This window comes from Callithrix jacchus, chromosome 2, assembly GCF_049354715.1.
Source record: "Callithrix jacchus isolate 240 chromosome 2, calJac240_pri, whole genome shotgun sequence".
NCBI classification, from domain to species: Eukaryota; Metazoa; Chordata; class Mammalia; order Primates; family Cebidae; genus Callithrix; species Callithrix jacchus.
Window position 1 is genome coordinate 199,188,820 of NC_133503.1, and position 12,084 is coordinate 199,200,903.

A 12,084-nucleotide genomic window follows, 5' to 3' on the forward strand; every position below is an offset into this window, starting at 1 on the left:
GCTACAGGTTCCGGAGTCATGATTTATGTGGCAGTCTTGAGCTTCATCAGAACCCAGAGATAACCCTGTCTCATCAGTGGTGATGCTGGTCAGCTCCTGAGCTGCAGGTGACCTCCCGCTCACGGTGGCATCAGCATGCCATGCAGGTAAGTTTTCTAAACATAAAGGACTGGCTTGCAGAAAATGGGAAGAAAGGCGGCTCTCTGGATTTGACTAGGGAAGCCTCCTGGCTGCTGTTTATTTTTATGTGGGTGAAAGAAACAATGTTTTAAGTAAACACTCAGCGGGCAACCATTTATTAGCTAATTGGTTTGCTATGCTGACCATCAGTGACCTGCTCTTGTTAACATGTATCAATTAGTGTCACACTGTCATTACCTTAATAACATGTTACAAATGCTGTTGTGGTGTGCTGGAGAGCAGCTTTAGGAGGGAATTCTACAGCAAGCAATAGAAAGTAAAACAGAATTACTCAAGTCTTTTTCACTGCGATTTGGAAAAGACACCTTTTTGTAGAATGAAATCGTTTTTCAGACTGAACGGGTTTCCGCTGGGAGGCTGCGGCTCTTCCTGACTTCTGCGCTGGGGAAAAGAAAACGGCCCGAAGGAACCAAGCCGACGGCTCCTAACTCCTCGGGGGAAAGCCCGCCCCCGCGCCCCGCTCCCAGCTAACGGCTGGCCACGAAGGCCGCCAGGAAAGGCCCCTCGTGCGGGTGACGCCTCCTAGCTGCAGGCCCGGGCCCGGGGCGCTGCGAGAGACTCCTGGTTATCAGCAGTCCACCAGCCGCGCATCCGAAGCCGCCTCTGCCGAGGCTGGGTTTCAAAAGCGATCTGTGGTTGCCCTGCGCAGGCATCGTGCGCTGCAGGAGGCTAGAAGCTACCCGGTGCGTCTGTTTGAAGATGCGAACATGTGTGCCATTCACGCCGAGTCACCATCGTGCCCGAAGACATACAGCTGGCTCGCCGGACACCCGAAGAGAGCTGAAGTGAAGGCAGTTTTTATGGCGTTTTGTAGTAAATTCTGTAAAATACGTTGGTTTGTGACTTTTGTAAGAAATTGTTAATAACAGGTTGCATTTGTGCTCAAGTCATTCCATCTTTCACTCGAGAGGGATGCGAAAAGTGACCGTCCGCAGACCTCAGTGATGTGAGCAGTGACCAGTTGCTGATGTGCAGAAGCCATGGGTGATACTTCTTGCTTCTCATGAAGCATGTTTCTGTATATTCATGCCTTGTTGGGTAGCTGTGAAGGCACTAGAATTGATCAATGTCTACAGGGCCCCTTTGCAATAAAGCTGGTTATAACAGCAGGGCGCAGTGGCTCGCGCCTGTAATCCCAGAACTTTGGGATGCTGAGGAGGGCGGAATACGGGGTCAAGAAATCAAGACCATGCTGACCAACAGGGTGAAACCCCGTCTCTACTACGAATACAAAAATTAGCTGGGTGTGGTGGCGCGTGCCTATAGCTGTGGGAAAATTGCTTGAACCTGGGAAGGGAAGGTTGCAGTGAGCTGAGATGGCACCACTGCTACTCCAGGTTACAGAGCGAGACTCCGTCAAAAAACGAACAAGCAAACAAAAAACTCGTTATGACTTGATGCAAGTGTTTAACAATTGGGGCTAAGTTTGACCATACGTGGCTGTGACAGAATGTGGGCTTTTTCAAGGGTGAAGATACAAGTCTTAACCATAGTCTTAACCATAGTGTAACTTAGTTTCCTTAAAAAAAAAGTAAACCTGGCTGCTATAGAATACACTATGTGCATTTATAATAGTTATTTAATATATTGTAAACATTAAAAAAGTTTTACATTCACGAATGAAAAAAAAAGATGGTTGATATAGTTTGGCTGTGTCCACAAAAGATGTTTGATATAGTTTGGCTGTGTCCCCACCCAAATCTCATCTTGAATGGTAGCTCCCACAATTCCCACGTGTTGCAGGAGGTACCCAGTGGGAGATAATTGAATCACCGGGTGGTTCCCCCATACTGTTCATGGTAGTGAATAAGTCGCATGAGATCACATGGTTTTATAGGGGGTTTCCACTTTCGCTTGGCTCTCCTTCTCCTGCCTGCTGCCATGTCAGACGTGTCTTCCACCATGATGGTGAGGCCTCCCCAGCCATGTGGAATCATGAGTCAGTTAAACCTCTTTTTCCTTATGAATTACCCAGTCACAGGTATGTCTTTATCAGCAGCATGAAAATAGACTAACATAATCATATTCTTAGTTAACAAGCTTTGCTTTTCTCTGGTCAAACAGGTTTGAACTTTAACTGAAGAACAGCCTTTTGAGCAAACATGTAGTTTTTAAGGGGTTTAAAACTATCTGAAATAAATGTAACAATATTTAACGGAGGAAAATAAGCTATGGCTTACGAGTGTTACTGGGAAAATGTTGGCGTTTTGGGGACCATCCTATGTAGAAGTGTCAAAGTAAATTCAAATGGAGACCAGACCTGAAGAATCCCTGGGCAGACGGAAAGAGTTAGGCCTCATAAATGACCTAAACCTTGCTTGCTTTGCAAACAAGCTTCACTTAACTTGAGCTATTGGTTGTAAATGCCTGTCTTGAAGAAAAACAGGGTTTAACTCAACTGACCAGAGCAGGCAACAAACCTACATAACCAGGGACCTTCCAAGGGAACAGATCAAATGAGGCACGAGTAGCTGGAGCCACAGACTCTGCATATGTCCTATGGAAGTTTGGAGCTTCCCAGTTCATAAATCATTGTTTGATCAAATAAATTCTTTAAAATTTATTCGTGCCTCAGCTTACTGTTCAACAGAATGCATTTTTAGAGATTTCAACATTCAAATCGGAGTTCTGTGAAAGGCTGACAGACGTGTACTGATATCTTATTAATGTTTCCCCAGAGTGACCAAAGACATTAAGCATCTTTGCATGTACTTATTTGCCATTTGTATGCATTTGGTGATGTGTCTGATCATTTGCCCATTTAAAAAACTTATGCTTTATTATTGAATTTTGAGAGTTCTTTACATATTATGAATATTAAAACCTTTATCAGATATGTGATTTATAAATATTTATCAACAGTCCATTCTTCACATTGCTGAGTAGTATTCCAGCATGCGACGTCCCACAGTAAGTGATGTCCATTCCCCTGTGGATGCTGGATCTCCCTGAAGTACAATTTCTTTTTCAAAATTCCCTTTGGTTCCCAGAATCATGTTTTCTTGAGAGGCATTCATTGCTCTTTTATGATGCAGATGTTTCTAAGTATCTGATGCTTCATGCTCTCTGGTTCACATTTTCTAAAAAGGACCAGGAAGGCTGAGCAGGAGCTGTAATTGTGGCAGTCCCATGCCCCGTCTGGTTTCCCTGCAGCTTGAGGCAGGAGGCGACCGGCCATTATGGGACAGGATCCCTAAGGACCAAAATGTGGAGACTTTATTTTGTTTCCTGGGATGTCAATACCTCATTGCTTTTCCCCAGTGAGTTCATTTTTGTGTTAGGAGAGACCACCTCCTCAGCCCACGTTTCTCTTCCCCGGCAATGGGTACGTCACTCATTTCTGGGCTCTCTGTGTTCTCCGTGGGGAATGGGAGTGCAGAGGACACTGCTGTCTGCTGCGTGCCCCATGTTTAGCTGGTCTTATTTTGAGGTGCTCATTTCCCTTCCACCTTCTGTCAGCCCAGGTGTGAGGACCCACAGTCTCAGCAGTGCGCCATGGCCCTCTGCCCTGCTGCCTCAGGCCCATCTCCACCCGGGCTGTGGTCTGTCTGCAGTGATGACTTTCTCTCACTTTATGGGGCTACTCCCCTACTTAAATTCCTTTGAGGTGATTTCAACTGGGGTCAGGATAGGGAGTGGAGAAGGAAAGGTGTATGTTCAGCTCATCAGATTTAACTGGAAGCTCTCAAGGCTACTTTTAAAATCATAAAAGCCGTTCCCAATAAGTTTGTTTTAAAGGAAATCCCCTTTCCAAATCACTGTAGATAATAAACAGTAGTTGCAAAAAACCAAAGAAAAACAGAACACACAATGAAAGAATGTTTCGATGTAACAATTCGTAAAAGAATTTGACCTACCTTATTAAATGGTAAAGTCTATTTATTATGTTTTTAAAGTCAACAAAAACAAATGGCATTTAAAAATTTCAGATGAGACAATAAGGCAAAGAAATGAGAGATGAATTCATCAAGATGAAAAGCAGTATGGCAATGTTCCGATCCACGCAGAACTGAAGTCAGGGAGCATTCCACAGGAAGATCATTTTATACTGATAACAGGTACAGGTGGGGGAAAGCTTTGCAAAACCACAACAGCAAAACAGAAAGCAAAAATTATTAGAAGGAAGATTAGCTAAGGAAGAAAAAAAAAGGCTGTTGAGAATTTTAACAACATAATTATTATGTTTCAATTAACAAAGAACAAACAGGATAAATCTTAAAAAGTGGTCTTGTTAATTTACAGTAGGTGATGATTCTTTACACTATGAGAGAAAACTCAAAATCCACAAAGGAAAAGTTTCACAGCCAATAATCTCTACTATATCCACATGCAGGGAACAGAACAAAAAACTAGCTCTAGACTAGAGGACAAAGAGAAACCACCTGAGAACAGAACATATTGATGGCGCACGGTGAGTGACCATGGCCTAAAGGTGCCTGCTAAGGACTCAGGAGCCCCTTGCACAGGAGCAGCAGCTCACTCCCTAGGAACCACCACCAGCACCCCTCCCTGCCTGGTGATGTCACCTGGTGGGCCGGGTTGGAACAAGTCCAGATGCCTTTGCTCAGCCTTGGAAGGACCGCGTGGAGCTTCCTCCTCTATCCCCAAGTTCTCCATTTACACACAGTACCTGGCATGAAGGCTGGAAGTTTTTCTCAGGCCATGAATGCACAATGGCTACCCCAGACCTCTGTGGCCTCCGAGAGAGGGCTCCAAGACAGATCTCTGCCCTATGGAGTTGGGAGGCAACACTGCTGTTGACCTTGAAGGGAGCACTGTAGGGGCTATAGAATGGATCGTGACATTTGTTGCTCTTTAAATGCCATCAAAGACAGTGGTAAATTCTAGTCTCATACACACGTGGCAAGAGGTAGCCAAAGAGGCAAATTTGGAATTAGAAAAAATGTCAGCAGTTTTTACCCAGAGTTTGAAATTCTGACCTGTTATATGGTGGGATACTTCAATCTCCGTTTTTTTTTTTTTTTTTTTTTTTTGAGATGGAGTTTTGCTCTTGTTACCCAGGCTGGAGTGCAATGGCGTGATCCCGGCTCACCGCAACCTCCACCTCCTGGGTTCAGGCAATTCTCCTGCCTCAGCCTCCTGAGTAGCTGGGATTACAGGCACGCGCCACCACGCCCAGCTAATTTTTTGTATTTTTAGTAGAGACAGGCTTTCACCATGTTGACCAGGATGGTCTCGATCTCTTGACCTCGGGATCCACCCGCCTCGGCCTCCCAAAGTGCTGGGATTACAGACGTGAGCCACCGCACCTGGCCTTAATTTTTTTATTTTCTTTTTTTAGTAGAGATGGGGCTTCACCATATTGGCCAGGCTGGTCTTGAACTCCTGACCTTGTGATCCACTCACCTCGGCCTCCCAAAGTGCTGGGATTATAGGCATGAGCCACTGCGCCCGGCCCTGTTTCAGCTTATTTAGCTACTTTTTAGATAGCTTGCAAAATTACTAGGAAAAACATTCCTAGAGGACATCTTGAAAATGATGAATTAACAGGAAAATTTCAAAGATGTGACTTAGTTATAAAGTCCCTCGATAAATGCATTGGAAAGCTTCAAGTTGACAATAATTTCATTGAAAATGCACTTAAAACAAAAATGGAATTAGAATTTTTCTGAACTTTGGATACTCTTCAAAGTTCTGCAGGTACCACCTAAAAATAAGAAAAAACATTAAAAAAGGAAATAATTCTGTCACTTAAACATTTAACAGATGCTAACAAAAGTGACACTATTATTCACTATAAAATACTGAGTTTTTTTAAATGTAGTAACAAAAACTTTGGCATTTCATACCTATAGTTTAATTTTGCCTATATCATGAAGAATTAAATATGTCTAATCATAAAGTATGATTTGGAAGACGTAGCCCGTAGAATGCGCCTTTCTATATGGAAGGAAAAGTACTGACAGTTGATGAAAATACTGATCAACACATTGTGGGGCTATCTTTTCAGCCCCCAGGGGAAGTATGCAGGCTGGAGGAGGGGCAGGACCAAGTGGGTGCTTCCTGAATCTCTGCTGGAGACTCTAGCAGTTTTCTCTAGCCTGTAGTCAAGAACTACTGGCCCAGCCTGGGGTGTGCAGAGTGGGCACCCAGAACATGCCAGGGGGCTCCTGAACAGCTCTTAGCAAAGATTCAGTGAAATCTGGGGAAATGCAATATGGCATTGTCCACAATTCAGCCCTGTGCTTGAAACAAACAGTATTTTCCGTTTTGATATAAATTATATTAACAAAGGCATGCTCATTTGTTTTGGGGGTAATAGCCAGTTGGGAAAGGTGGCAACTAAGTGGAGTAAAAATTAAACACAGTTTGACAGGATGGATAAATGGTCATAGAAAGGGACTTTCTACAAACACAGAGAAAGATTAAACAACAGACTAAAAATAATGATAGAAAGCAATTAGCTCTTTGTTAATGTGGTAGAAACGGATGAGGATGAGAAACAGAGTGAGCTGCTGGTCTTAGTTCTAAGTTTAACACCAGAATCCACAAACAGAGAATGAGAACACACTGGGCTGCCATGTTTACTTTAGTATGTTCTGTGTCCCCAGAAAGGCATGTAATAGGGACAATTCTAAGAAGTTGGTCAGGATTCCGGGCCAAGCGTCAATTCCCCTGGCATAAGGCTTCAAGACTGCAGCCTTCCCAGCTGTGTGGCTCAGTGGTGGCGCATGGACCCAAGAGTGCCCATCACACAACGTGGCCAAGGCTACCGGCCGGTGTGAAAACTGCAGAAGTGTGTTGCAAAGATGTTCGCTGGTTAGGTGCTGAAGCTTTCCACAGGCCTGCTGGGATCCGGGCCAGCTACCACCTGCACGTGCTGAAAAGCTTCCCCACGGGCCAGCGGGACAGGGCACCGCACAGGGACACGGGGTGAGCTCCTGTCTCCCAGGATGCCTGTGGAAGATGGGTACCCTGGCCTAAATAGGCAAGGGAAGAGTACACAACAGCAGGAGAGCCTAAAGTGGACAAACACAAGAGGGCAGGCAGGACACAGGAGACACAGGACAGCCGCAGGACCCCCGAAGACGCCCTCCGCAGGCTGGGCAGTGAGGCTGGGCTCGTGACAACAGAGAGAACACGTGTGAGGTCAGGATGTTCTCACACAACGAAGGGGATGTTGGCTGAAGAGGTTAAACGTATTTCACAGAAACCATTATATAGAAATAAATTATTTCTTGTTAAATGATTAAATGTTTCTCACTCCTTAGAATACCTTTAAATTTTGCCCTTAAAGAGAATGTTTGTGAACAACCCAGCACAGCTGGCTGACTGTTCCTGACCTAGAGTTTAACTATCAATGCAATCATTTATAAATTTAAATACTAATTACTATAGAAAGAATTTCATTGTAATACAGTATTGTTTTTAGAACATTATAATCAATCAAATGGAGTGGGAGGAATAGGTCCTTAGCATGTATTATTTTGGAATATACTTATTTGATGGCTTAACTCGTTGGGTTTATGAAAATATTTTTCAAAAAGTAGTTTTTATTTTATTCTCAGCTTGTAAGTCCTTCATTTCTGAACATTCTTCTGCAAAACTGAATGATTCATTCTTCAGGACTTAAAACTGGTTTCACACTGACACCAATTTAAATAGCAAATGAATGACAAAGAGCTCTTTCAACTCATGAATTCTTCTGCAAAGCACATCTCTGGGTTTTCATCAGCAAAGACTTCATTTAGATAACTGACTTGTTTATTTTCCATTTCTGTATGTTTCATATTCAAATACTGAGAGGGGTTTTCCTGTTTCCATTTGAGAAAATATCTTTACCACTGACTTGGTGTGCCCTTGCTCAATCTTACTCTGATCCATGTCTTCTTAAAGTCAGTGTTATCTCACCTGTTTTTATTATTAGAAATGAGCCGCTACTTGCCTCTTCACATCAAATATTAGGAATGTGAAAGAATGGCATCTTCACCGGGAAGTGCGGCCCAGGCTGCTGCAGCGCTGGGGGGAGGTGGGGCAGAGGGGAGGCAGTCAGACTCTAGAATGTATATTTAGAGTGATAACGTAGTCTTTCAACCAAACCTGTGACAAAGTGACCTGGCAGAGGACAGAAGTGAAGGCTTCACAAATCATATTCCTCTGCCTGTACTTTCCTAGTCAATCTTAAATGGCCGCAAGGCTGGTGTATCAGCTCCCTGCAGCTGCTGGAACAAAGCTACCACACACTGGGTAGTTTATAGTAACGGCCATTGATTCTCTACCAGTTCTGGAGGCCAGAAGTTGGGAATCAAGGTGGCGGCTGCGCTCCCTCCCAAGGTTCGGGGAAGGTTCCAGTCCCGTCTCCCCCAGCTCTGGTGGCGCCACATGTTCCTGCATCACCACTGCTTCTGTGTCTGTCTTCCCACTGATCACCTGGTGTTCCCCTTTGTGTATGTCTGTGTCCACGTTCCCCCTTCTCAGAAGGACATTAGTCATACTGGATTAGGCTCACCCTGCTCCACCTCATCTCAACTAATTACATTCCCCATAAAGTTGCTTTCACAGGTAGTAGGGCTTACGACTCCCATGTGACCTTTCAGCAGGCACAGTTCCCAGCACAGAAGGCCCATTCCTGGCCCACAGTGTTTTCTGCCATGTTTGGCCTCGAGCCTCCCTCTCAAACCCTCTCTGCCTTTGGCACTTGTGCAACTTTCTGCAGACCCCTCTGTCTGTCTCAGCAGCTCTGGGATTTAGGTAGGTTGTGGCTCTCTGATCTCGCTCTCTCCTCACTGTCTATGCGTGAAACTACCAGGCCACTGGCATGATGGAGTGTCTCAAAAGCTCTCGCATTTACACTATCACGTCTTCAAATGTTAGACAAAAAGGCCACCAGGCATGTTGGCTCATGCATCTAATCCTAGCACTTTGGGAGGCTGAGGTGTCTAGGAGTTCAAGACCAGCTTGGGCAATATAGTGAGACCTCAACTCTACAAAAAATATAAAAAATTAGCCAGACATGGTGGCGTGTGCCTGTGATCCCAGCTACTTGGGAGGCTGAAGTGGGAAGATAGCTTGTGCCTGGAAGGTAGAGGTGACGGTGAGCTGAGATTGTGCCACCGCACTCCAGACTGGGTGACAGAGCAAGACGCTATCTTAAAAAAAAAATTAGACAAAGAGATACTTCAGATCTGATCTTTCTTATTATCTCCAAAAATCGTCCTTCGCATCCGCAAACACATGGTGAGGCTGGGAAGTACACCTAGGTACTTTTCCCACTATCCCATGATATCAATCTATTCTTCTTTTAGCTTTTTCTCTCTGTCCTTAGTCTCAAAAGAAATGGTAAACTCCATGAAGTAGGACAGCATTATACATTGCTGCACACCTCGTAGCATCACCAGCACTGGAGATTTTGATGAGCTGTTTGGAGTGGACGATGTGGGTGGCTCAGGGGACATGGTAAATGTGCACACCAGGCTGGCTGCTTGCTAAGCTCAGTCTCCATCATTTATTGTCAGGGACATGCGCCAACGTCAGGGCAGGTAAGGGTCCCATGCTGCTGCTGAGATCTCTTTCCGACAATGAGACAGGGTTCCTGGCTGGCCTCAGACTCTCCTCCTCGAACCTCAGTTTCCTCATCCACTGGATTAGAAAGATGTTCGCTAAATTCACTTCAGCCCTGACATCCTTTGATTTCTTTTTTTTTGAAAGTGAGTCTTGTTCTATTGCCCAGGCTGGAGTGCAGTGATGCAATACAGGTTAACTGCAACCTCCACCTCCAGGGTTCAAGTGATTCTCCTGCCTCAGCCTCCCAAGTAGCTTGGATTATAGGCACCTGCCACCATGCCTGGCTAATTTTCTGTATTTTTAGTATAGCAGGTTGTCACCAAGTTGGCCAGGCTAGTCTTGAACTCCTGACATCAAGTAATCCGCCCGCCTTGGCCTCCCAAAGTGCTGGAATTACAGGCGTGAGCCACTGCACCTGGCCCCTTTGGTTTCTTTATGAGTTTGTTGGTCAAATGGCTCACAAGCACTTTGGGAGATCAGATAAAAGCCGAGGACCCGCTCTGGAAAATGATGTCATTTCAGGGGGTGCACAGAGCCTCTGTAGCCCATCAAGGACCCCAGGTTCAGAGCCATGACCTAAGCCACCACACAGCTAGAGAGCTCCTGTGTGCCCGAGTTCTGCCGGTGTCGGCTGATTGTGGGATTCACCTTCCTCTTCAGGACTTCCTCGACCTGCAGCATCCACAATCCGGCCGTTGGCTATTGCTCGGCCAGGGTTCTGCTTCATTCAGCCTTTTCCCATTTAGAGCCCTGAATCCTCTGCTTGGTGTCTAACTTGACCATTGACTCCAGCAATGTCAATTCAGAAAGGCTAAGGACGTGGTAGAGAGAACAACTGTGCGGCTGTAGATCTGACGACCCCTTAGAGCTGGGTGACTCAACAGCTGTTGGTTTGGTTTTGTACTTTTTTGGCGAAAGCACAGAATAAATTGGGATTCAGCAATTTAAATTAACTCTTCAAAAATCCAGCCTGAAAATAGTAATAACAGTGAAAGAACAAATTATAAATGGGAAAAGTGTTTTCAAACTTACTGATGATGCCCTTTTGCTCTACCAGATAAAAAACAAAATGTGAAGAAAGCAAAAGCCGCGCCTTCAACGGACCAGCTGGCCAGAGCATAGCCCCCCCACTCCACGATTTCTCCAAAATAGTTGGCCGCAGTTACGTATTCGAATAAGCCTCCTAGAAGAAAACACAGACCAAGGTAGTGCATTTACCACAAAATGAAATACTGACTTCAGAGATGCTAGTGAATACTTACCAGGAGAACATGATGTCAAGAACGGAAAAATATACCCATAGAGAACGTTCAGCACTAAGGCATATTCAGTGTTACGTGGTCTACTAATTTATATCACAACTTCTGATCGTCAACTACATATCTATATCAATACCCATCTACGTGAATATACACACGTACAGTTGCAGTGGAAAATGCCAATAAACCATGCACCTGCTGATGAATCATGCAAGCACAGAGAATACAGCGTAACAACTGGCAACGAACTAGCCACATAAAACAGACCTACGTAGAACCCTTGAACAATGAGTGATGAAGACAGTCATTTTCAAGCACAGATCCATTCATTCATTCATTCATCACATCTTCACAAATGCACTGAGTCAGTATCATGGGCCAGGCCCCGCCCAGGCACTTGGACAGACCCCTCCCCACATCTAGAACCATAAACTCCAGTGTCATGAACAAGGAGAGCACGCAGCACGCAGAGGGGAGGAACAGCGAGAGGCAGAGCAGAGTGAGGGGGGCCTGGAGCTGGGATGGGGTGGAGGAGGTCACCATCACAGGGTGGCTGGGAACAGGCCTCATGGGGAAGGTGAGGGTCAATTCAGGGCTTGCAGGTGAGGGCCAGGCTGGCAGGTATTGGGGGTGCTCTCAGGAGTGTTCCAAGCAGGGGAAGAGATGCAGTACAGGACCTGAGGCAGAGAGCAATGGCTGGTACACTCCAAGAACCAGAGGAGGGGTGGTAGAGGGGTCCCAGCAGAGAGGGAAGGCAGGAGGCCCCTCCGTGGGACTCACCCTTAGGCTGTAGCTTTGTAGCCACTCAAGTGTGTTCTAGAGAGGCCTGGTGTGGTCTGCGCTGGGTTCTAATTGGGCACTATGTCTGCAGAGCTGAGAAAATACTGAAGGCATATAAGGACAGAGCATTAAAAAAAAAAATTAGGCCAGGCACAGTGGCTGATGCCTGTAATCCCAGACCTTTGGGAGGCTGAAGCAGGTAGATCATGTGAGGTCAGGAGTTTGAGACCAGCCTGGCCAACATGATGAAACCTTTCTCTACTGGAAATACAAATATTAGCCAGGTGTGATGGTGCACACCTATAGTCCCAGCTACAAG

General features: G+C 45.4%; 1 protein-coding gene across 3 annotated transcripts in view; it reads right to left on the minus strand.

Moving 5' to 3' along the window:
* Window positions 1-275: 275 nt before the first annotated feature.
* The window catches only part of SRD5A1 (steroid 5 alpha-reductase 1), a 33,167-nt gene continuing 21,358 nt past the window's right edge, over window positions 276-12,084 (minus strand). Inside the window, exons 4-6 of one of the 3 annotated variants that reach the window (XR_013532374.1) lie at window positions 11,766-11,869; window positions 10,759-10,909; window positions 5,197-5,869 (exon numbers count right to left, since the gene is read on the minus strand). Coding sequence is in view for 2 of the 3 variants with exons in the window: in XM_008992257.5 (XP_008990505.1) it covers window positions 5,803-5,869; window positions 10,759-10,909 (218 nt within the window). In the remaining variant the exon portion in view is untranslated. Of the gene's footprint in view, window positions 3,395-4,042; window positions 5,870-10,758; window positions 10,910-11,765; window positions 11,870-12,084 lie in introns of those variants that run through there. The other 2 variants (XM_008992258.5, XM_008992257.5) reach the window with 2 other exon arrangements.